Here is a 25,549-nt window from a genome sequence, read left to right as displayed (position 1 = left end):
TCCGTTCTGGCCATGTCTGAAACTGACAGGGGTTGCTGAGGGTTTATGCTGGCTGTTGCCATGGGAACTGCAACGGACCCGTGCCCTGAGTCATCCTGGCCACTCCCTGTCCCTGCCTGCATCACCCTGGGAGTGTGGACGCTCCTGCTCTGGTCCCGGCTGTGCTTTTGCCTAACTCCGACTCGCACCGCCTTTGATTCAGAGCCACTGCCGTCCCCCCCCCGGGCTGACGTAATCACCTTCCTGTTCCCATTTCAGCCCCGATGTCTCCCATCTCGCTTTGCCCCTCTCCTGACTCTGTTCCAGCACCCACAGCCCACGTGCGCTGGCCCCGCCCCGCCTACGCCCGTCCCATGCGTTCCAGATGCGAGAAATTCCCTGCACCCGTGGCTCTCGGGTTTTGCTCGACCTTCACGTGCGTGCCCACTGCCTTGAGTTGCCGCAAAGGACGCCTCTCGCTGTCCCTCTGCTATTTCCTCAGCGGGTCTGGCTGCCGCGGTCCGGGAGCTGCCCCCGCCTCTTGGGTGGTCGCTCTTGCGGCTTCACGGATTCTCGACACCGAACGCGTCACGGGACACTCGGGATGCCTGGCCGCTGCACCCGTGCCCCCGCCGCCCCATGTCTGCGCTATTCCCGCTGCACCCCTCTTGCCTGCACCGCAGGCTGTTTTGAACTCCCTGCCCGCGCAGCTGTGAAGGATTTCTCCTCTCTCCTCCTCTTCCCTCTCTGCTCTGCACTCACTCTGCACCCTCCCCCGCGGAGACGCCGCCGCCACTGCCCCTCTCGTCGCAGGTGTGGACTCAAGCAGCGCTTGGTCCCTTCCCCACTGGGGCCTGTGGCTGTGCTTGGCTTATCTCTCTGTCTGGGGGACTTGCATTGGAGGAGCTCAGGGACTGAGGTTCGACGGAAACTGAGGAACAGTGGGAACCCGGACACACAGGGCATGATGACAGACCATCCCCTGATTGTCCATGGAAGGCAGTCCTGCTTCCCCTGGATCTGTGGTGAGGAAAACTGCCCCAAGCTGCTGGCTGGGCGATCTTCCCCCTTTGTGCTCCCATAGAAACCCCAGCTGTCCGGCTGGACGTGCCATGCCGTAGAGCTGGCTATAATATTGTCCTTGTTAAAAGCAAAAGTTTTGCGGCAGTCTTATCTCTTTGTCCTTTTGTGGCTCAGTAATAAAGTTACTTATTGATCCTTTGCCAAAAATTCAATCCCAAGAAAAAATATACATCTGTGTGCGAGTGACTACACCGCACCTGTGATAACAAAGCTTTCATTTCATTTGGGCTGTCTCTACCTGATGGGTAGAAGTTTCGCCCTATAGGGCTAAAAAAAAATCTTTGGTGAGTCCTTGGGAAAAGTCCTTCCCACCCCATGTTCTTAATTTCGACCATTCTCACCAAAAGCTGAGTCAGCATGAAGTCAGTCCAGAGATGGCACTGTCCATCGTCCAGCAGGCCATAGGCGAGGAATCCCAGGCGCGCTTCTGGTTTCTCTACTCCTGGCTGTCCTCCAGACGAAATGCCTTGGTGAAGGTCAGGTTCTTATCTTGAGCTTTCCACTCCCTCTCTTCTTGAAATTGCGGAGAGTGTGTGTACTGCTCATCCTTTTTTTTTTTCTTTCTTTTTCTGCGGATGAAGGTTGGAGGTTGTTTAATGTTTCTTTTTCTTCTTTTTGTTGATGCTCACCAAGGGACGCCAATTGTGAGAACCCCGGCCTTGCTTTGGGGTCTCATGTGGTGGTGAAATTCCTCCTCCAACCCGTGCTTCCAAAGAAAAACTCCGCAGGCTTTAGCTGTTCGGTGTCAAGGCAGTTTATTGCTAGTTATCTAACAGATTATGTTCTTGGACTGCGGCTATTTGATCAGCGGCCTGGGCAGAGGCACACACACACACTGACATCCTCTCTATCTGCTGTCTTCTTCGTCTTTTCCTCCACCCAGGGCTGCTGCTATCTTTTATAAGATATATTACGTATAACATGTTTACAATTATTCCCCAATACCTACTACCTACGTTGCCAAGTGTTTTTCTACTCTAAACCAATCTGTGAGTGCCAACATCACCAAGAACATGGAGGTAAGGAAAAAGAAGGAGGAAGAACAGGATCAGCCCACTTTCCTCCATCTTAGAACTTCTGACCCCCATGTACAAAGTGAAAACCCCCCTGTACATGTGTTAAAACCCCCCTGTACAATACTAAAAAAATTTCCCCTCTACTTTGTAACTACTTTTACTATACTATCTAACCTTTTGTGATTGCTTGTTCCACCTCCAAAGTTGGTAATTCATTCCATGGCTCAAACTCAAAATCACAGCTGTTTTTCAGCTGTCTTCCAGGGTCTAAAATGCTTCTGACCAAGGCCTGGAAGCTCTAAAAATGTCTGAGAGACATTTTGAGTTCCCACATCGGATATGCAATAATAGATGGGAAAGATATGGAAGTGATAGAAAAGGGGAAGCTGCCTTCAACTTGGTCAGCCCAGTGCTGCGAGGTCTATGCTCTAAAAAGAGGATTGGATTTATTGGAGGAGGATTATGGCACTATTTATACTGATTCACAATATGCATTTGGGATATTCCACACGTTTGGAAAAATATGGGAAGAAAGAGGGTATTTAAATTCAAAAGGTAAAGGCCTAGTGCATACTGAGCTGGTGAAATTAGTGCTGAAATCTTTGCAGAAACCATTTGAGATAGCAGTGATACATGTAAGAGGACATCAAAGGGGGAATACCCTGGAAATAAAAGGAAACAGACTAGCAGACCAGGCAGCCAAGGAAGCAGCTTTGGAACAAGGGGAACCAATTAGGATCCTAAGGTTGGAGAGAGGGACAGAACAAAGAGGGGATGAAGCTGAGCCAATATTCAGTGAAAAGGAAAGAAAGGCTATAGAGGAACTAAAGCTACATCAGGGGAAGCAAGGGGAGTGGCTAACTCCAGATGGGAGGAGATTTTTAAACCAAGAATTAGCCCGAAAGATACTAACTGAGATACACAAACTGACACACTGGAGAACACAGGGGTTATGCGACCACCTCCTCAGGGAAAACCTTTGTATAGGAATATATGATCTGGCCAAAGCAATAACTAAAGGATGTATAATTTGCCAAAAGATAAATCAGAAGGTAATGAGAAAAGTAGAACCTGGAGGAAGAGAATTGGCTCTCAGACTCTCAGACCTTTCCAAAATATCCAAGTAGACTTCACTGAAATGCCTCCAGTACAAGGGTACAAACATCTATTAGTAATGATAGATCACCTCACCCATTGGGTGGAAGCTTTTCCCACAAAGAAGGAAACCGCAGAAGTGGTCGCAAAACTGATCCTGGAGGAAATCCTTCCCAGATATGGTTTGGTAAATACTATTGATTCTGATAGGGGACCTCACTTTGCTGCTCAGGCATTACAGCAGGTAATCAAGGCATTAGGGATAAAATGGAGATTACATACTCCATGGCACCCCCAGAGTTCAGGCCGAATCGAGCGAATGAATAAGACCCTGAAAAATGTATTAACCAAATTAATAGCAGAGACCAAACTGAATTGGCTCAAGTGTCTACCCCTGGCTCTACTGCGAATTCAAACAAGGCCTAGAGCAGACATAGGAGTGTCCCCTTACGAAATGATGTTCGGACTCCCCTTTCTGCTATCCCCATACAGTGTTGGCAACTATGATGATGGAGAAGAGGCTACCCACAAATATCTAAGAGCTATTGGGAGGAGTTTAGAGGGTCTCAGGAAAAAGGGATATATACCCCAAACTTCCCCCCATGACACCAATGTGCACTGTATTCAGCCTGGGGATTGGGTACTAATTAAGTCTTGGAATAACACTCCCTTAACCCCAAAATTTGAAGGTCCCTTTCAGGTATTGCTGACCACCCACACTGCAGTACGAACCCAGGAGAAGGGTTGGACCCATATTACCAGAATCAAAGGGCCAGTGTCATCTCCAAGCCAGACATCTGACTCCTCTGCATCCTCTGAGAAACCAACAGACAAGACATCTCACACTAATCCGGGAGAGTGGAGGGTAGTCCGGGACCCAGAAAACCTGAAAATCACACTCAAAAAGAAAACAGGAAACAAGGACTGTGCCAAATGAAATATTATTAGCATTGCTGTTAAGAACTGTTACAAGTCAGAGTTGTTTTAATGTTTTAATGTTTTAAGTGTTAAGAGGTTTGAACCCCCTCCATAGGGAATAATTTCTCCTACTGAGCACTTTCTAAAGAGGTGATAAGAAAAATTAACTAATAAGGAGTGAGGCAGCCAATAGTAAAAGACTCTTAGGGAAACCTCAGACCCAAGAGGCAAGACCGGGGGGTGTCAACAAAGGGAAGAGGGCCCCTACCGGACTCTTGGGGAAGTTAATGTTGCTGCTAATACTGGAGGGCTCTCTCAGTAGAGAAAGAAACCCTTGCACAAAGTGTTACCACCCCATTTATGATGGGGATGACTTGAGGTCCCTATTCAGAGTCCATACCAATATAAATCCAGGCTGCTTTAACCACTCCCAATTAATCACTTGTCAGGAAGACGGAAAAACATTGGACCACAAAGAACACTGCCTCTTATAGGCAACGCCTGCTTGGGGAGTGCCCAGTAGGAGAGGAATGGTTCTGTTTCGAGCATGAGGGACTAAAAGATCTGGTAAAAGAGAAACAAGTAATTAATGAAAATGGTAATTCTGACAATTTTGTGGGAAAGAACTTATTTATCGACCTGGTGGAAAAGATAAGTAGGGAATTGAATTTAACTAACTGTTGGGTCTGTGGGAGTACCCAGATGACAGAGATCTGGCCGTGGGAAGCGAGTAGCTTGAGCCCATTGGATGTTCTGCAATGGAGACAAATAAGACCACCAAATGAAGCGCTGGCATCCAGGGGAAAAGAAAAATGGGAGCAGAAATCTAAGGTATTGGGGAAAGAGTGCATACTGAGAATGGGAAGAAGGTACAAGACCCAAGTAGGAAAGATGGCATGCAAAAGGTATCTAATAATGAAAAACTAAGAGACAAGATGGGTCCCAAAGGAACCCCTTACATACTGGGCCATGGGAAAAACAGGAAAATGATGTATTTATCATGAGGGGTATAAACTTCATAAGTGCACTGAGAAAGGGGCCAACCCCTTTTGGGGAATTAGAGAACTATCCAAGTTCTGGGAGGTTCCAACAGAGACAATAGATGGGTTTTGGCAAGCCCCAGAATATTTATTTTGGATTTGTGGGGATGCGGCCTATACCAGGCTCCCAGGGGATTGGGCAGGGAGCTGCACTGTAGGGGTAATCAAGCCGGCCTTTTTCCTTCTCCCTAAGAAATCAGGAGCACACCTAGGAGTCCCAGTCTATGATGACTTAAGAAAAGACCAACGAAAGAAAAGAGATACAATTGACATGGGAGGCACACAAACCTGGAAAAGCAAGGTATGGACCCCAGAAGAAATTATCCAAACATATGGGCCAGCAACATGGGCTCAAGATGGGTCCTGGGGATATCGCACCCCAATTTATATGTTAAACAGGATAATTCGACTCCAAGCAGTACTCGAGACTGTATCTAATCAGACAGCATTGGCATTTGACCATGTAAGTGACCAACTATCGCAAACAAGAGCAGTGATTTACCAGATCAGATTGGCAGTAGACTATTTACTTGCAGATGAAGGAAGAATATGTGGAAAATTTAACTCCTCAGAGTGCTGCTGGGAGATCGACGACAGAAGTGCAGTAATCAAAAAACATCTCCAAGGAAATTCGCAAATTGGCATACGTTGGAAATCAAAATTGGACACCCTTAATAAATAGTGACTGGTGGGACGAGTTCTGGTCCCTAAAAGGGACATGGTGGAAAAAGGCCGCCTTTATTACTGTTTTCTCCATAGCAGGGTTATTGTTTCTACCTTGCCTCTTCCCTTGTTTAGTTCGGGCGCTAACTTCCACAGTCAGGGGTACTATCCAGTTGTCTGAGGGATCTAACCGAGATCCAACAAAAATCATGTTAATGAAAAATAAAGAACAGAATCATGAGAATGCCAGGGAGATCTATAATAAATTGAAAGTCTATTTCCAGGAGCTCGAGACAGCTAATTGATGCAGGCAAAAGCCCGATCAAACAAATAGAGGGGGGAGTTGTTATGAATAAATTCAGTTTTATATTAAAAATGTTAATTAAAATGCTGTAAACTGTTCAAACCCCGTTAAAATCCCCTTATGTGCACCCTTGTTATGTTTCCCCCTTGCCCCGCTTGTCCTTCACTTTGTGACCGCCAGGATTTTACCGCCGCTGCTCCCCAAAATGGCGGCCGCGCCGACTCCGGCAAATATGCAAATCGCGAACCGAGCGCAAAATCCCGAAAAGAGCCCCAAGGACAACAAGCCACGCCAAATTCAGGGCCACGGACCGGATCGGACAATCGGCAAGAGGTCCCTGGACAGCGCCGGACCCGCGAAGTAGCCACCGACATGCCGCACTAACATAAACAGCGCGACTGCGGAATCAGGACCCCGGGCAACGAGCCACAAATTGCCTTCCTGTGCCCAGGACGGAAGCCCCGGCTCTGCTGCCTAGTGGACCCGATCTCCTCCTCCTCCGCGTCGCCACGTGGGAGCAGCGGTGGTGCGCGCGACGCCTCGGGCCCCCACCCCAGAGCCGGTCACCTAATAAAGGCCTTAAAGAGGAGCAGGTCTCCTGGCCCATTTATTTCAGCCAGCGCTCGGGATTTGGTGGCTGTCAGACAATCGTGGCTCAGTCCTTCCAAGGCCTGCACGAACTCTGCTATCTGCAGCTTCAGGTGATGCTCAAAGTACCAAAGTATCAGCCTCCTGTCTCTTGAATCCTTGTTGCCACTCGACATCTGCACTATGTTGTTCAGCGGTCTCTGCGAGAAAGACCACAATTTTCGATTGTCTGGTAAGATATCTGTAATGAGAAGCTTCTTGAAAGTATCTAAAGCCATAAGGCTCTGCTGCCTGCTGCCCTTTTTCTGTATGAGGCTTATTAAGTTCTCAACAAATTGGAGACTGTGGACAGCACTGTCCTGGATGAGAAGGGTCATCACTGCCATCCTGTCAGCCAAGGTACCTGAGGACACAACAGTTTTAATCCACGCCAAAGAGGCCCCCTTCTGATAGTCTGTCTTATTCTTAAACAGGTCTGTCTCATGTTCATACAGCTTTTGGGCCAGGGCCTTATACTTGGACAAAAGTGTCTGATTCTGTGGCTCTGGAGAGAATTTGTTGGTGTATTCCAGATCATTCCTGGTTTGATTAGGATTGCTTGCCTAGCATGAAATTCAAAATCTTCTTCCAGCCTTTCTTTCTTGCAGAAGGCTGTTGGCCCTGATCACCACCAGCCTGCTTCTTTTTGCCAGTCATCGTGTCTTTCACACTGATTGCCTTTTCCTTTCCTTTTTTTCCTTTTTTCCCCTCTAGTGAAGAACAATTTGTTTCTTTCTTGTTTTTCTCTTTCTTTGGAGGCTTCTCTTTCTCTCTGCTGCCACCATAATCCTTGTGAGAAACTGCATTGACTTGTTTGTTCATCAAAAGTATGAAATTAGGATAAAAGGGGGGGAAGTTGGGACATGGAATTTGCAGGCTTGACTGGTAACCACAAACAAAGATTGTGAAAGATTTTGCAGGACTGGCTGGAACTGATAACCGCAGTGGAAACCCATTGTTGCTGAAAACTGATACCGAAGTGGAAGAAGACACACCACCCCACTTGTGAAATCCATTGTTTTTGGGACTGATAACCACGGTGGAATGAGACTCACCACCCCCACTCATGCAAGATAAAAAGGGACTGAAGAGAAGGAAAGGCTGTCAGCTTTTGGCGGAGCCAGGCTCCCAGCTGAACCCAGCGCTGTTTTGCTTGCTATCACTTGCTGTAATTAATAAAATTATTAATTGATCTTAAAAGGCTGAATCAAATTATTCGCCTCAACTTATAACAATCCTCATCCTCCTCCACCACCAGGCAACTCTTTGCATACTTTTTGAGCTCCAGGGAGCTGATGAACGCCTCCAGCTCCCTTTCCTTCAGGTCATCGATCGTGTCCTTCTTGACCCCGTCCACCATCTCGCTCTCCTTGTCCACGGCACACAGCATGAGGTAATCTTGCTGAGAAGACAGGGCAGAGCTGTCACAGGCAGATATGGTGCAAGGTTTGGCAAGACTCCCAAGGCTTCCCCACACAATCCTTAAATTATTTGGGTTGGAAGGGATCCTAAAAACTATCTAGTTCCAACCCCCCTGCCACGGGCAGGCACGTTCCTCTGGACCAGGTTGCTCAGAGTCCCATGCAGCCTGGCCTTGGGCACCTCCAGGGATGGGGCATCCACAAGTTCTCTGGACAACCTGTCCCAGTGCCTCAGCAGCCCCTGAGCAAAGAACTTGTTCCCAGCATCTGCGTGGGACCCCGCACGGGCCCGTCCCGGGCTGGGGGTCCCGGCCGCCACGTGCTCCCGCGCCCTCACCTTGGTGCCGGCGGGGCGCAGCACCTCGTCCAGCGTGAACCCTCCCGCATCTCCGCCTTCTGCTTCTTCATCACGGTCGTCGTCGCCCTCCTCCTCGCCGCTGTCGCCGCCCGCCTTCCTCCGCTCCCGCATCCCAGAACGCGGCCGCCATCGCCGCCCGCAGGAAGCGCTGCCGCGCACACGCGTGACGCGCTCCGGCCCGGGCCGCGCCCGCACGCCGGCGCCCGGGCGGAGAGGAGGAGGAGAAGGAGGAAGACGAGGAAGAAGACCGAGAAGGAGGAGCGGGAGGAGCGGGAGGAGCGGGAGCCGCAGCAGGAGCCGCTGCCATGGCGCTGCCGCTGGCGCGCCGCTTGCTGCTGGCGGGCCGCCCGCGGCTCTCCCGCCCCGCCGCTCCCCGCGGTGAGCGCCGCCTCTCCCCGCTGCCCTCCCCGCTCGGCGGGGCCGTCCCGCCCAGCGCCCCTCTCCTCCTCTCTCCCCGCTGCCCTCCCCGCTCGGCGGGGCCGGGCCGGGCCGCGGGGGCTGCGCTGCGGGTCCCGCTCACCGCGGCCCCTGTGCCGCTTCCCCCTCGCAGCGTTACTACACACGCCGCGGCGGCGGCGGCGAGAGCGGGGACTTCATCACCTCGCCTGAAATAAGCCAGGTGTTCGGAGAGGCAACGCAGTTCTTCGCGTTAAGTTACTTCAACCACGCGGGCCTGGCTGGAATCCTGGCGGAGAACAAGCCATCCATGAGCCAGCAGTGTGTCCTTGTGGCCAAGAAGGCCAATGGAATCCTGGGTGCACTTGGAAGGGCACTGCCAGCAGCTCAAGGGAGGTGATCCTGCCCCTCTGCCCTGCCCTGGTGAGGCACATCTGGAGTGCTGAGTCCAGTTCTGGGCTCCTCAGGACAAGAGAGACATGGAGCCCCTGGAGTGGCTCCAGTGGAGGGTAACAAAGATGATTGAGGCACTGGAGCATCTCTCTGATGAGGAAAGGCTGAGGGAGCTGGGCCTGTTCAGCCTCGGGAAGAGGCACTGAGAGAGGAACTCATGGGTGTCTGTGAGTATCTGAAGGGAGGTGCCAGGAGGATGGAGCTGGGCTCTGCTCCGTGTCCATACTGTCAATGGGCAGAAACTGATGCACAGGAAGTTCCACCTGAACATGAGGAAGAACTTTACTGTGTACTGGCACTCAGATTGCCCAGGGAGGTTGTGGAGTTTCCCTCACTGGAGACATTCAGGAACCATCTGCACAAAATCCTGTGCTGTGTGCTCTAGGATGACCCTACTTGAACAGGGAGGGTAGTCCAGATAGCCCAATGTGGTCCTTCCAATTTCCATCCCAGCTGATTTCCAAGCCAGTTTTCCAAGCCACTTTATCAATGTCAAAATACTGGAGTAGCTATGATACGGTTCAAGCTATTTCCCAAGAGAAAAATTGGTTTTGAGGGAGGAAAGGGGGTTTTGTTTTTCTGAAAGTCCTTTGTATGAAACACCATCTGTGCCTAGTAACACTTTTATACAGAACTTGCTTATAAATAAAAAGAGTTTGGTGATTTTCCAGTGTGAAAACTTAACCCTCAGAAATAATCTCCAGAGTTTAGTCTGGCTCACTCTGGTTTGTGTATCATTTCCAGAAGTGAAGATTGGCGAAATCCTGTTCTCAGTGGTGCTTTGGTAAATGCATTGTCAGGAAAAACAGTTGTCCAAAGGCACCTGGACAGTGACCTGCATTTGAGCCTTAGGTGAAAGTTCTTGCTCCAGCCAGAACAGACTCTCCACATTTATTGATGGAGAGTTGCTTCTGCTGGGCTGACAGCAATCAATGACCAATTTTAATACTTAAAGACAGTAATGTGATGTTATGTATCATAATTCTTAACTTCAAAATATCAAGACAGAATTTTGCCATGTTATCTCAGTTACTATCAGGTGTGATTTTCTGCAAGTTCTGAATTTCTTACTGTAACGCCATGTGTTGTTTCTCACTGACAGTTAATAGGAATATCGTACATTAGTGATTGGATGGCCATGGGCAAACCAACCACCTTCTAGCTGGTGGAGCTGGGCCCAGGGAGGGGCACCCTCATGGAGGATATATTGCGGGTAGGTGAAAATCATTCATGTTCTTTGTTTCTGGCTGTATTCCATAGCTGCAGCAAAATCTGAAGGGAAGATGTTTCACTGCCTTGCCTAGTAGCCAGATCACTTCAGTCAGTTTGGCAGCTCAGACTCTGATTAGAATGGATGAGTTTCTGGGAGCAGGGCTCTCAGGTGGAAGCAGACCGGGGCCAGCATGTGCACACTCCATGGACATGGCTGTGACCTTCCGAACATCACTGGAGAGAAGGGGAGGGCAGGAATATTTCATTGTAAATTATTTCTGTGCAGGGAAACATTATCCAAACTGAAAACCATCTAGGAAGGTGTTGCTATGTGTAATTGAGATGGAGGCCTTAGTGCAAGGAACAGAACAGGGGAGTGCAATAACACAGAATGAAATTGTGTTAATTCCTTTGGACATTTCAGGGCCTTATTTCTTTTGAGTTAATGCTTTGTGTTCAGTCATGCCTACATGGCTGTCTTTATTAAAATGCTGGTGATTTGTAAACAGATTGCTAATGGGACTTAGCACCACATAATAACTTTTGTTCTATTTACATATGTTAATAAAAATAATGAAAAATTATGAAATGTGGGATATGAAACATTTGTTAAAGGTGGCAGGAAAACAGAGATATTTTTCTCCTAATGCTAGACCTTCTGCAGGTCTTGGAGGAGCTGCTACTACTCTTCCAAATTAGCATTTCATATTTTTGTCCTTACAACCCTGTAATGTATAGCCAACTTTTTTGAAGTGTAGCAGCTTTTATTAAGATTTGTGAAGAAACTCACGCTTCCTACTGAGGGAGCAAAATGCAGTCTTTCTCACTGAGATTGTTTTGTTAGTGAAAGCTAATTAAAATCTTCTATCTTGAATAGTTAATAGTGAACAGTAAATAGTGAGAAGATAGGTTAATACTTGAACCATTAAGGGACACAGCACAAGACTGCACCTAATAGAATTCATCTGTCTTTATAGGTCTTCAAGCAGCTCGCCTCTGTTCTTAGTACATGTGATGTCTCTGTTCATCTGGTAGAAGTGAGCCCCAAACTCAGCGAGATCCAAGCAGTGATTCTGACAGGAGGGAAGGTGCAGCCAAGCCCTGAGGATGAGTCTGCTTACATGAAAGGCATTAGCAAGACTGGAATTCCCATTTTTTGGTACAGAGACATTCAAGATGTGCCACCAGGTAAGGAGCTTGAATGCCTTGTTAAAAGGATGGTGCCCTTCCTTCACTGATAACTTTAGATAGCAGAGGGTATCTCTGCTAGCCTTCACACTGAACAGAAAAGTAGTTTTATACATATTTGTTCTTACTTGTATGACTCTGAGGCAGGAGGATCTTGGTTCATTTTTATCACTGCTACCTATTCTTTCAATCTTCATTTGGGGATACTTACCCATTTTCCTATATTCTGACTTTTTCTTTCCATGGGGAAAAAAAAACCTCAAAACTTTACTGGCTTTGCCTGAATCTCCTTTCACAAGAGAGTGATCTAAAATTCATGGATTGGTAACTACAACTAGCTGTAGAAATGGTATCTTTCATGTGTGTAAGCTGGAAGTAATTACAATTTCTTCACAACCACGTTAACTAGCTTAATTCATTAAAAATCATACAAATATTTTAAACTGAGAGCTGTTCTAGAAGTGTTAATAATTTAATGCATTTTTTTTTACCTTCCCACAGGTCACAGCTTTTATCTAGCACATGAGTTCTTTGATGCCCTGCCAATACATAAGTTTCAGGTATAGAAAGATTATTACTTTTAATTGTGACCATCTGCTTTAACACTTTTTCTCTTTGAGGAAGAACAGAATTGAGGTGCCAACTAGTCACATGCACTATCTCTGGTGATGAAATAATTCTAACTAAATTGGACAAATAAGGCTTAATTCAGCTGAAAACTGTAAAATTAGTAATTATTTTTAATGGAAAAACTTGAAGAAAGATAAGGATTTCTTTCTGCTCATATAACTCTCAAGGTTTTGGTTTTTTTATTTCTTATGCTACATTAACACAGATTTTATTTTCCACATGATTTTCTGTAATAATACTAAGAAAAGACTGAGGGGCTTTCACTTGAATAATAATGAGAGCAGTCAAATAGAGGCTAGTTACAATTCAGAAGTAGCTAATTTATGAAAATCACCAGTAGAATGAAATATTTTATTCTGGTAAGTTAAATGTTGCAACTGTCAACAGAAGAGGCGGCATTTTTCTTCAGAGCATCATTGATTCCTTTCAAGTATAATTAAACTCGTATTTGTTGGCTCTGCAGATGATTCTTCACCACAAACTTTTTCTAAGGCAGTTAATGGAATTAAATGAGTAATAGTTGTTAACAATGTATTGTTCCTAAGACCTTTATGAAAAGTCTTGACATATTAGTTCAGTCAAATTAACAAGATACTGTGGTACCTGTTGGAGTGTAACATGAGTACTTTGGGCTCGTTGAACAGCGAACAGAAAAAGGCTGGTGTGAGGTGTTGGTTGATATTGACCCAGAAGTTCCTGACCAGCTGCTGTTTGTCCTGTCACCATCCAGGACCCCTGTGACACAAAACTTTATTCAGGTGAGGTTATGCCTACCAGAGCTCATCCTTACACCTTTATTGACTCTTTCAAGTACATTTAGTGCTTCTCAGTTACTCTGACAGCAAGAAGAGGGCTCTCAGTCTATAAATGAATAGAGCTTAAAATTTCCACAAGCGTTTAGCTTTGTATGCTGTGAAACTGCAGCACAAAAGTTACCACGTGTATCAAACTTTGCAAAATAGGAGCTTGCACACACAACATGTCTCAGAGAGCAAACCAAGGCACCAAATGATGGGCAGAGTTTTCCACTGTGTGTGTGGCATCACCATCTCAAGAGTGGCCCTGCCACAGCCAGGCTCTCAGCGTGCTGAAGGGTACTCAGGGCAGCTGCCTGCTCAGTGCCAGGCTGACCTTTAGTGGAGAGTGGCTGTGTTTTTTTCCTGAAGTGCACTGGATACTCAAAGCTACAAAATTAAGTAGTGGAGATTAAACGGAGCTATGAAGTCTCACACAGGAAGGACTCTCGGAAGGGTGTGCACAGCCGAAGCACTATTTTCCTTAAGTACTACAGCAAGGAAATTGCACCTGATAGAGATATTCTTGGTAGAAAAATTGGCATTTGACTACTGGTTATTGAAGAGAGCACTGAAATCCAGCACTCAGAAAATACTAATGGAGAATGAGTGATAGCAAAAACTAGCTCAAGCCAGTGTAGGTAGCCTAGGATGCACCTCCTGTACCTGCATGTCCCAGGAAAGCAACAGCCCCAAGACACCAAGTGTGACGGATACTTGCCTTGTGCTTGTCTGCTAATACAGGTGTTCTGGTCTTTGAACTCTTCACTAGCCAGAAGAAACGAGACCATGTGGAAGTGTGTCCTGAGGCTGGTGTCATTGTGCAGAGGCTGGCCTCTCGGATAGAGAAGGATGGTGGAGCTGCTCTGGTCACAGATTACGGCCACGACGGAACAAAACTGACACTTTCTGGGTAAGGCATTTATTTGCCCTGTAGCAATAAATCAAAAGACTCTGTTATCTTTGATTGTTAGATTCTTGTAAGTTAAAGTTCATAGGTGGGCAAAATAGCAAAAACTGCATAAAACTGAGTAATTCCTGTTTAATCAGTACCCAGAAGGGTTTCTGTCAGTTGGAAAAGGAAATCTGAGTTCTTCCTACATTTATCTCCAACTTTCCACGTATAATTTGCTATTGTCGCCACTCTAAGGCACAGCTTAATTTTTGCCAGCCCTGGCTATGATGGTTGGGCTACAGCTGAGTGTAATCTTCCAATTTCATTTGCAGGGTTTTCGGAATCACAAACTTCACAATGTGCTGAGTGCTCCAGGTACAGCAGACCTGACAGCAGATGTTGATTTCAGCTACCTTCGAAAGATGGCACAGGGAAAACCAGCTACATTAGGCCCTATAAAACAGAGGGAGTTTTTAAAGAACATGGGCATTGACCTCCGACTGCAGGTACGAGTGTTCACATCTGCAGAACTCTCCCAATCCACAGGCAATACTCTTAAGCAGTACGAGAGCTTTAGTCTTTGATTTTAAAATGTTGTTCAAAATAACATGTAGGTATGAGATCAGAAAGTTGCTTCTGCTAGATGTAAGTTACTCCAGATCCCTGAAAGTAAACTGACTATATTTAGGAGCATTTAATGCAAAACTTTCATCAGTGTGTGGGCTATGGACCACCACCAGTGATCTCACCAGTTTTACCAACCATCGCAGCACCATTAAGTGGAAAGGATGCAAGAAGGGATTGCAGGTATGCAGGAATTTATAGGAATACAGGAAGGACTCTAACCTGCATTTTTTTCCAGGTGCTCTTGCAGTGAGCAGTTACTTTACAGCTATGCTATGTTGATGAATCCCTAGAAGATGGGAGACTGTTTTAATTTTTTTGTCCTGCTGCCTCACCACAGACTTGTACATCCTGACAAGAAAGATAAGCCAGAATCAAAGTCTCCCCTACCACCTGTTGCTGGATTTAATGAACTGTTACTAAAGAAATTATACTATGGCAAAATGTGTGATGGCTGTTTCAGAATGAGTCTGGTACAGCACACCAAACCTCTGGACTGATCTGTTCAAAGCAGTATGAGTGGAAATAAAACATTGCACATACAGAAACCAGCACACACAGAGCAAAGAATGAACAATGTTTTGGGAGTCTTTTGAGAGAACAGATTGAAATATTTACTAATGCAATCCAAACTTGTCAGTAACATGCACTATGGAGACTTTAAATGTATACAAGATTTGGTACTTGAATAAAATCAAGATGCCTTGACATCTCTGAAGATATTTTTATAAAGAGAATAGTGACAGGATGCACATAAAAGGAGTTCCTGCTGGCTGAATTTCCACAGCAGGACATATTTAATAAATCCACAAACAAGAAAGTATAGGACCATTTACTTCTAAGAACATTTAATAGGAGATAATTCACGTAAATAAAAAGAACTAGTCTGATAGGGAAATAAATTTTATTTTCAAGCTTACCAGAGGATATTTACAAACAATGGGGTGTATAAAAATATAAAAGTACTTGACAGTGTCATTTTGAGGCTATAAATTTTACATGAGCTTTTTTATAGCATCACCATAGCACTATTGCTTGAATGAATGCAACTTAATTCATCTAGGGTAAGGGTATTAAACACTGTAACCTACTGCTGTCAAAGTCTGCAGTAAAAATAGAAAAAAGGGAATAAAACTCAGCTACTTTTACTACTCTAGGAATTTTATATGTAATGTAAGCCGGATTTTTTGGTTTCTTGACTACTAGCTGCTTGTGGCTTCTCTTGTCTGGTTCCATAAGTCTGCATGTGATCAGGCAATCTCTTTGACAGGTCAACAGCATTATTTTTATTTTAATACAACTTGAAGAATAAATAGCTCATATAATATTTTGAAGCAGTGCAGACTTCATGGGGAGAGACAAAAGCCAGGCCTTCTACTTCATTATTGTTCCCTCCTTCCTCTATTCCTGTTGTGCTTTTTCAAGTGTGTGAGCTGCTTTATTTTCTCCCTTACAACAACATAAACAACAAACCCACAGGTAAACCTGGAGTAACAGCTCAAGTAAAAAATCTGAAGTTTAAAACCAAACTGTATCTATATAGTACAGTTAGGATGGACTATACAATGGCTTCACTGAAATTTGGTCACTTGAGCATTGGAAGTTGAAAAACAGCACTGCTTTGCTTGCCAACAAGAATGGGCAAATACCAAACTACCAATGTCAGAGGTGATTGCTCTGGTTGCAGAGATGGAAAGCAGTGCCTCTTTGAACAATCAGTCCTGAAACCTTCTCTAAACAGGGTTACGAATCCAGAGCTCAGCCTTTGTCAGCACAGACAACTATGAAATGCAGTGGCAGATAGATAAAGAACAAGGGGAAAAGAAAGAGTGAGTTGAAGACCCAGATCTACCTGTGGGCACATCCTTCTGCAGCTGCCATTTCCAGCTCTGAACTAACCATTTTAGGTATACCTAGCAACTTCTAAATCTGTTCACCTGCTTCCTTACCTGAATAAAAACAGTATAAAAAATACTTATCTACACAAAAACAAAAAAAAGAAAAATATTTGTAGGAGAGTGGAGATACCCCAAAGCCTCTCACTGCCTTTGCAGTTCGAGCCCGTATCATAATTTTATAAAAATTTCCAACTAAGCTCCAGTTAAGCAGCTTGGCACATCAGGGATGCATGCATCCATCCAGTACCCTCCAGGAGCACAACACTGTTACTCCATAAAAAAAGGATTTCACCCTTCTAATTTTTAAAAATAAGACAAAAAAACCCTCTTCCATTTGCATTTAACATTATGGCCTCAAACTTCTTTGAAATACCATTAACTTGAACTGTCCAAGGGAATAATCTCCAAAGAAGCCTGCTGTTTCCCCTCTACTGCGCCACAAGTAGCATTAGTGGTTGGGAATCCTTCAGTTGAGGCATGTGCACAGAAAAAACTGAGCAGTTGCTTTTGGACTCTTCATTCAGCTCAAACAGTTCTGAGCACAGTAAAGAGGATAGGAGGGATGCAGGTTAAGGTGGCAAGGCGAAGTCCTTTCTCCTACAATCTAGCTGCCCTGGCAGAAGCAACAGCTGATGTGGTATCCACTGTTACTTCTAGGTTTTGAGCAGAGTTAACATAACAAGCTAGCAGGCTACAAACTACTCCTGATATAAGTCCAGGGAACCTTAAAAATTAGAAAAATATTAGAAAACTTTTAAAATCTTATTACTTGAAACGACATAAGAAAGCTGCATGTATTTTCCCTATTTTTCCACATCCTTCTGCTAAAAGCTCATCTTCCAGAGTGAAAAGATATGCTACATCAAGTCTTGTGTGCTCTCTGTGCATTATTTGTGTAGGTTTAAGTCAAAATGCCTTTGGTGTGTATCAATGATGTGCCAGCCTTGCATAGCAGCGCACTGTTGTGGCTTATTGCTTTTTTTAACAGACAAAATAAAAGCCTAGCACAGCTTTGATTATCATCTCCTTAGACTGTCAGCAAGCATTTCAAGAGGAATGTAAGAAGTTATGGGGTTTTCCTTTTTTTTAGTTTGTTTTGGTTGCTATCTGTAAAAGGTTCAATTAGGGCAAAGACACACATATTTAACTGTCTAAACAGCAGCAAATTATTCCTTCATCTATGAAGCTGTATTCAACTAAACCACCATGTTTGCCTTAGCCAAGGTATTCTGAACTGATTTCTTTATAGACTCTTCACCATCCACAGTTTGAGAAACAGGAGATCTAAGTAGCAGAAAACAGTCCCCTACGGCCTAGTAAATAGGGATTAGAAAACTATTACAAAACTCTTACTGCATAGGCTATGAAAAAACAAAAACCCTTGAAAAACACAAACCATTCAGTCTGTACACACCACACCTTGGTAATGGCTTTGTAGCCACCCAGCTTGGTGAAATGTTACCCAACAGGGCTTTGTATCCCACTGTCCAGTAACTACTCAAAGTCAGGGATGGAGAAAAGTTTGCAGACGACAGACTATTCTCATGGTAATGCAGGATCCTCTGGGCTTTACACAACAAACTATGTGTACAGCCTTTGGAAAGAGCAATAGCTGTTCCAAAACTTCAGTTTCTGCCTGGAGTATCCTTCTTTGCTACAATTTAACATAATGAGCAAATCAAGGGTCTTCTTCCATGTCATCTGGATTGGGAGCCATAATGAAGTGCTGGGGGTACTCGAGGTTGTGTTCATAAGCATGTTCTTTCCAGCGTGCATCGTCGCTCTCATGGGTAATATAACGCTCTCCAATGCGTGTTTCAAATTCTCTGAGGTCAAGCCAAGTCTGATAATCCTAAGGAGTAAAAGAGATTTAAGGAAGCAGTTTTAAGAAACAGCACCATTACATTCCCATGGATAAATTCTGCAGTTTCTGTCCATTTTTAGTGTAAATAGCCAGAAGATATAACCAACAAGATCTGTTAAAAAAAAAGCCCCAACACTGTTCACAAAGAATAGTTCAAAATTAAATAGGCTAGTATCTAAGATTGTCAAAGCAGCAGATAAAATATTCCATTCCAAACAAATCTTTTCTAAATGGACTACAAGTTACAGCACACACCAGGCTATGTGTCCACTTCAGCACTGAACAAACAATGTTTGTCTCCATGCTGATTTCACACGGCTCCATGCATTCATCACTGCCCATAGTCGAGGGGGAAGCCAGAAGAGTAAACCCATGTTGTTGTCAGACAGAAAGGAAAAGGCAAAAGAGACAGTATGACAAATTTCCCTTGAAGAAGGAAGCCATTCACAGATGGTCAGAACCCTGGAGTGCATCAAATGTAAAGTTAAATCCAGAAATGCTCAAGCCTTCATGAATGCTTGTTAACAGAATGTGACACTTGAAGTTTTCATAAGCCTCTGAAGAATTTCAGTCAAAAAAATTATTCACCCATTGTAAGCATAGTGAAAAAGGCAGATGGGTTTACCTGTAACCATGGGTGACTAAGGGATTTGTCAACACTGAAACGTTTTCTCATCTTCACTTGAAGCAAATTGTTTATTAAATCAATGGCTGGCAAAGAAGAACAAAAATTATATTGTTTAAATGCTAATCACCTCCATCATCATTCACATGCTGCAGTAGAAATTATATTTTTATGTGTGAGTGTATCCTACACTGAATTCCTTTAAATTTAACCAAACTCTTGAATTTTATATTTAGCTTTCCTTATGTTAAATGTGGCTACAAAAAAGTAATATGGGGTATGTTCCCCCTACTTTTGATGGAAAAACTAAAAGCATTACTGTATTATTCGTTAATCTTTTTCACTACTGATTTTAGTAATTTTCAGATATGTCTAAAAATCTTGAGCATAATCCTGTTCCACAATGATATAGGTACTTCCACTACTGTATATATCCTTCCACATCTACCTGTGTCTTAATAATTTATTAACCGAACATGGTAACAACATATAACCAAAGCTGGCACTGGAGAGCTCTAGAGACCAGCCTTGTAAACTTCTAGGTTCTTCAGACCTCACACTTCAGTCCATACTTCCTAATGTACAAACTAAAATTCCAGATTCAACTTTGAACAGTTTCTGTGATTATAGTTCAGATAAAACATACCATCATTCAGCAAATACCCACACATGAATGAACTTTCCTTTGGGACTTTTGGGAAGTATCAGATCACTCATTCCACTCATCATGCATGAAATTAATTTTTCTTGCTAAATCTTCTGACTCCCCTGCCATGAAAATTTTCTAAAGCATTATATTTTATAATTTATCTTTCACAAATATATTTACCTCATATTTACCTATTTGGGCATAGTCTACTAAAAACTCAAACTAACAATAATTTTCTCACTCCTTCCTAAATAAACCTTGATATTTAAGCATTTGAATGCATTACCTATGTACACAAACATTCTAATAGAGAAATTAGAAATGAATTTGTTTACCTTCACTAGAAATCTCCTTCCAAGGATTTGGTGGGTACATAAATGCTGCATTTTGAATCTGATCATTGATATCCTCATCTTCATTAAATGGGAACGTGCCACTGAGACTCACATAGACAATAACTCCTACTGACCACATGTCTAGGGAGCGGTTGTAGCCTTTGCTCCTGAGCACTTCAGGGGCGAGGTACGCAGGAGTGCCCACCACAGAGCGCCGGAAAGACTTCTCACCAATGATGCGTGCAAAGCCAAAATCACACAGCTTCACCTGCAAAAGCAGCACATTTTAAATGGAGCAATCTCTGCTTGATTTCACACCCTTTCTGCCATCACTTAAACATTGACAAAATTAACAAAACCCCATGTAAACCAGCCCATTAAGGTTACTGGGTTTGCAGCACACAGATCAGCCACACTTCAGATCAAGACCTGAACTGGCCCTGCAGAGACTTGGGTATGAGGCACTTCGTGTATTACATGACCACAAGTGTGAAAATAAGGAAAACGTATCTTGATTCCAAACCCAGCTCATTTTCTGAGGTGACTTCTCACTCTGGAAAGGCACAGAACCAAAGTTAAAAACACACACAAATCCCAGCCAGATCTCATTCCTCTTAATCAAATTCCTGAAGCTGGAGGCTTCGGCTACATGGAAATCAAACAATGAGTTTTAGCTTGAACCCAGAGCCAGCCAGCTCTTGACAGAACATCCCAGTAAAATGCATTAATGGCTGGTACATGCACCAATGCTCAAATCTTTATGATCCTGCAACAGTTCCTTAACTTGAACACAGCAGGCACTTGTGAAGATAAAAGGATCCAGATCAAGTTCAACATGTAACCCCAAGTCAATAAGCCCTCCTCAGAGTATAAGAAAGACCAATGCACTAATGGCACTTAGTGAGACAAGTGGAAAAAAAAGAGACAACTACAGTAACAAGCAGTTCAAGTAATTCTAGAAGTCAGCTGAAAATCCCACAAGAGGTTGCTGTTTAAGCAGCAGTGTTGATATTGCTTTTAAAAAAACCCAATGAATAGTAATGAAAAGTATTGTTTAATCTTCACTCACTTGAGGGAATGGTTCTGCTGATGCTAGTAGTACATTTTCTGGTTTTAAATCACAGTGCACAATATTCTTGAAGTGTAAATTCCTCAAAGCAACAAGTATCTACAAAATGAAAGAAACCTTTCAGAACATATTCAAGCAGATGAGAAGTGTCAAAAGACACACAGACTAACCAATACAGCAATTTCTATCAACACAGTCCTCAAGAACTAACCCATATATACTGTGCAAGTACTGTTTTTTCCAGTCTACCAAGACTTGAAAACAAGTGGGTTTATTTTCCCCAACCTTCTTCTCCCCACCTCCTCCTCTGTTTTTTTGAATGCTTACTGTTTTGACACTCATATTTAGATGTCCATAATGTTATGTCTTGGGAAAGAAGGGCCAAAAAATTAACACAATTAACATTCAAAGCTCTTTTCTTGTTTATTCAACTTTCATTAGATGTGTAGCTCTCTATGCTGTCTCTTTTAAATAACAGTACAGAAAACTCCTTCTCCAAATTCTCATCTTATAATTACAAAACCCAAATCTAGCCTTTCCTCTCAAAGCAGAGGAATTTACTGCTCACCTGAGTGACCATGAACTTAGTTATTCGTTCTGGAAGTCGACTTTTCTCACTGGAAAGAATCATCTCTAGCATATCCCCATGCAACTTTTCCATCACAACAAAGACTCGTTCTGGTGTTTCAAACATACATTCCAGGTTTACAATCCCAGGGTGGTGCAAATTCTAAAAGAAAGTAGCATAGGTACATCTATAAATAAATCAGTATGAAATATCCTGAATTACACAGAAATGCTGACCACAAATAAAAAAAAAAGCAGTTAAATAGATACAGGTGAAAAAAACTATGTGAGGAAAGAACCTAGCTTGAAGCAAATGTCAACCCATGAAACATGCCAACTACTAAGGATAACTTATTTAATACAATTTAGCTGCAATTATTAATTTTACAGTTGACGCATGTTCTGTATCAAGTTACTGAGTGTAAGAATAATACTCAGAGATTGAGGAGCCAGTAGTAGAAAACAGGAGAAAATAATGCTGAGGGAGTCAACATGGAGCCAAAGTACATGGGTTCAGTGGGATCCCCTACAGCAGGGTAGGTATCATCCCCAAGTTATCAATTCTACCAAGTACTCAGGAGTTCCTGCTTTTATAAGATTCCGACTTCTAAAAGTACTTGGAAATCACAGATGTAAATTTAAAAATCAATTCAGAACACTTAAGACACAATATAAAATCTCATTAATAGTCTATTTAAGATGAAACTCCAACATGATTCCAAAACACTTTTATACCTGGAGAATGGCTACTTCATTACGAAGCTGACTTTCTTGTTTAGTTGGAAACCTCATCTTGTCAATGACTTTGATAGCCACATCTCTTCCAGTCTTCCTATGTTTTCCTAAACAGAAAGTCAGTGTCAGCCATCAAGAGGTAGAAGCAATTCATAGCTATTAAGCATTACAGCAGAAATTCCTTTTTGGGGAAACAAGTATATTCTGTCAGGTGTACAATATTACCATATTTATATTTAGAATTGCAAATGGCATATGAGTAAAAGAAGTGATCAACCTCCACAGGAATTCTGAAGTTTAAACTTAAACCAGTTACCACTCTGCTGTCAGGTACACACACACTGACATGAGATGTATTGGGAAGTTTTCGCTTGTGCAAGGGACTTGCACATGAGCAAGTAAGACCTACTCCACAGATTATTGCCTCTCCTGTAAAAACAACAACAATTCGAGGCCTAAGTGAAGACAGATCTAACCCACTCTAGTGGTTTCATACTTTCATGGGCTCCATGTGCACAGGAAATTACACACCTAATATTCCATGTGAACATGACAGCAATTAGGTGCCCCAAAGAACAGCAACACATTTAACACCTGGGGCAGTCTGCTGTCATCAAAAAGCTCTACAAGGTTGTGGTAAGAAAGGGTGGTAAGAAAAACACCATGCTGACAGCACCACATATTCCTTGCTGCAACCTGCATCAGCTACATGAGAAGCACAGCAGGGAGGTTGTATCCAGGGCTAAGTGAGAAGCTGTTCAAGCTTCCCCAACTTCTTCACAGCTGCTGAACTGGTTTCTTTCAGTCACATCAGAGAGATTAATGGGATCACACACTGCAAGGCCCTGGAAATCTGAGACATTTAATACTAAACTATGACAGAACAACAAGTCTGCACCAAAGAAAAGTGTCATTATCCACTCAGTGAAGTATTTGGAAGCCATTTTAGGAGAAGGGACAACACACACAGCTACAGTGCAAGTGGCACAGAAGGTTCTACCAGCACTGCTGTGGGGAGCCCAGCTACACCTCAGCAGCCACCAGCCAGCCTCCCCTGCTGCTCCTTGGTCAGCACCTGTGGCCAGAGCTTAGGCAGGGCACAGGAACTGCTCCACAGCCTGCTCTGCCAAGCAACTTTTGCACCTGCCTTTAACATCATGAAGAAAGAGTTTATCTCCAACAGACAAAAGAAATTATATTGAAATGTAGCACAAATACAATCAATTACAAACTAGACGCAAAACACAGAAGGCAAATGCTGAAGAATGTAAAGCAAACCATAATCTAACAAAACACCTAACTACATAAGCTAGACTACAGCTAAAACTTGCCCCTGAAGAGTAACAGAAAAGCAGTTTGAAAATTCCTTTTGTTAAACAAAACACAACCAGTCAGTTTTCAGTGTAAGTTTTACATCAGCAAGAAAATGTCAAGAGTAGTTTTTTTCTGTCTCCCTTTTTCAGATATTTCAAACTAATCAAAGTTTGAAAGGAAAAGCAGAGGGAAACTGTTCTTTCTGATGCATGAATTGGATATCTATATCCTATAACTTTTGATTTGCAATTTTGAAAGTGTTTGTCAAGAATAGGGGCCACAAAAAATACAACAAAAAATAAAAACCCAATTCAAACCCCACAACAATGAAAACAGTTTTTCCATTAATTGTTACCATTATTTCAGTATGACTACACAGGTGTGGATAAGCCAGTATCAGAATTCACTAGATCTAGCATCCCCAAATACCAGCAACAATTAAGCAGTGTGTAGAGCCAGCAAAACTATAGTGTTTTATATTGTCTTTTCATACTCTTTCAGCTTGTGGTTTTATATTAACAAGTAAGCTCATCCTATATATTTTAAGCCCTTATTCATTTAAAAAAAACTTAATGAAAGCTTTTGAGAAGTGTTTATTACACTTGCAAGCATTTGTAAACTTGGAATCATGCAAAGGCAATTTAGGAAAAATAAAATCCAATCACTAAAACAAGTGTCTGCATTTGTTAATTTCCATTCATAAGAGAGGGAGGACATTTTGATTTACACTATGCTTTAAGAAATACAGAGGGGGAAAAAAACCTAACCTCTTTCAAGAGTGATGTAAAACCAGACCAAACTGTATTTCCAGCAAGCAGTTTAGAAGTAATAAAGTATCTAACTACACAACTGGCACACAGAAAAAATCAAAGCCACAATACTTCCTGATTAGAAAGAAAACATGACAGAAGCAGAAAGATTACCACTTGTAAATCATTACTTAAGACTTTTTCTTTCTTTCCAGATTTATGGTCTGTGGTTTTCTCAACACTTGAGAAATAATACAAGATTTTAAAAAAAGAGAGAGATTGAAATAGAATTCATACGCACTTCTAGTATTTCTTCTTTTTTTTTGTGATTACATACTAAAAGCAAGTTATATGCTGCAACAGAAGGTTTTAAAAACTAGGTGATAATACTAGATTTGAAACCTAGGACTAACACTCTTGGCAAAGAATACCACTTTTTACTTTACCCTGCTGAAAGAAATTTGTTCGCATCAAATATGTTAATAATAGATTTGCATCCATACTGTCAAACCATAAACAATGTGTTTTTCTAATTGCTTTTGGCCACATCTCTCAGGTGTCATTCAAAACAGGTATAACTGACAGCAAATATATGACTTCTAATACTGTAAAACAGTGTTAGAATCTGCAATTTTAAAAAATCATTAAATATGGTCAAATTGGATTGCTTTGTATTTAACTGTGGCCAAAATGCAATGCATATTCTAAACTGATTAGAATGCCAATGCAAAACTGTAAATGCAGGAATTTAATTGTAAGAAATACTGTACATAAAACTGCAGAGAAACGCAGTAAAGGAATCCAAACACAACTTTTAACAAGATTAACTTCACCTAGACATTCTAGATACAGCTAAGTAAGTATGAAAAGGATAATTTTTATCAAGCAGACATTCTACCTTAATAAATGCATAATGGAACATAATGCAATTTACCTCCATATACAATACCAAACTGACCAGAACCCAGCACTTCATCAGCAAATATTTGGTACACAGAGCTGATATCCTAATGCATGAAAAAAGAAATCACAAATATCAGGAGTCATT

At 42.9% G+C, this 25,549-nt stretch overlaps 3 protein-coding genes across 4 annotated transcripts in view; 1 reads left to right on the top strand and 2 right to left on the bottom strand.

The window, feature by feature from the left end:
- CEBPZ (CCAAT enhancer binding protein zeta) overlaps nucleotides 1-8,634 on the bottom strand; it is a 33,975-nt gene extending 25,341 nt beyond the window's left edge. Inside the window, 6 exon segments of the mRNA XM_077782052.1 lie at nucleotides 6,721-7,263; nucleotides 7,266-7,331; nucleotides 7,334-7,525; nucleotides 7,959-8,127; nucleotides 8,484-8,607; nucleotides 8,609-8,634. Coding sequence (XP_077638178.1) covers nucleotides 6,721-7,263; nucleotides 7,266-7,331; nucleotides 7,334-7,525; nucleotides 7,959-8,127; nucleotides 8,484-8,607; nucleotides 8,609-8,634 — 1,120 coding nt within the window.
- A 395-nt stretch (nucleotides 8,635-9,029) lies between these two features.
- On the top strand, nucleotides 9,030-15,140 carry NDUFAF7 (NADH:ubiquinone oxidoreductase complex assembly factor 7). The gene is made up of 8 exons (XM_077782051.1): nucleotides 9,030-9,520; nucleotides 10,456-10,566; nucleotides 11,543-11,753; nucleotides 12,255-12,313; nucleotides 13,028-13,141; nucleotides 13,922-14,090; nucleotides 14,405-14,578; nucleotides 14,935-15,140. The coding sequence occupies exons 2-6, from the start codon at nucleotides 10,549-10,551 to the stop codon at nucleotides 14,021-14,023; spliced, it is 504 nt and encodes a 167-aa protein (XP_077638177.1). The 5' UTR covers nucleotides 9,030-9,520; nucleotides 10,456-10,548; the 3' UTR covers nucleotides 14,024-14,090; nucleotides 14,405-14,578; nucleotides 14,935-15,140.
- A 446-nt stretch (nucleotides 15,141-15,586) lies between these two features.
- PRKD3 (protein kinase D3) overlaps nucleotides 15,587-25,549 on the bottom strand; it is a 43,873-nt gene continuing 33,910 nt past the window's right edge. For both annotated transcript variants that reach the window (XM_021545453.2, XM_077782050.1), the window contains 7 exons: nucleotides 25,436-25,508; nucleotides 22,439-22,545; nucleotides 21,705-21,866; nucleotides 21,137-21,235; nucleotides 20,068-20,335; nucleotides 19,084-19,169; nucleotides 15,587-18,446 (listed from right to left, as the gene is read on the bottom strand). In XM_021545453.2, the coding sequence (XP_021401128.1) occupies nucleotides 18,273-18,446; nucleotides 19,084-19,169; nucleotides 20,068-20,335; nucleotides 21,137-21,235; nucleotides 21,705-21,866; nucleotides 22,439-22,545; nucleotides 25,436-25,508 (969 nt within the window). In that variant the 3' untranslated portion in view covers nucleotides 15,587-18,272. The remainder of the gene's footprint in view (nucleotides 18,447-19,083; nucleotides 19,170-20,067; nucleotides 20,336-21,136; nucleotides 21,236-21,704; nucleotides 21,867-22,438; nucleotides 22,546-25,435; nucleotides 25,509-25,549) is intronic.

The sequence above is a fragment of the Lonchura striata genome, chromosome 3, assembly GCF_046129695.1.
Source record: "Lonchura striata isolate bLonStr1 chromosome 3, bLonStr1.mat, whole genome shotgun sequence".
Taxonomy (NCBI): domain Eukaryota; kingdom Metazoa; phylum Chordata; class Aves; order Passeriformes; family Estrildidae; genus Lonchura; species Lonchura striata.
The sequence above is the reverse complement of the archived record's forward strand: the minus strand, read 5'-3'. Positions and strand labels throughout refer to the sequence as shown.

Coding starts and splice junctions, on each gene's coding strand:
- NDUFAF7 (XM_077782051.1), top strand. Junction 11,754..12,254: donor CATTCAAGATGTGCCACCAG/GTAAGGAGCTTG, acceptor ACCTTCCCACAG/GTCACAGCTTTTATCTAGCA. Junction 13,142..13,921: donor TGACACAAAACTTTATTCAG/GTGAGGTTATGC, acceptor CTGCTAATACAG/GTGTTCTGGTCTTTGAACTC.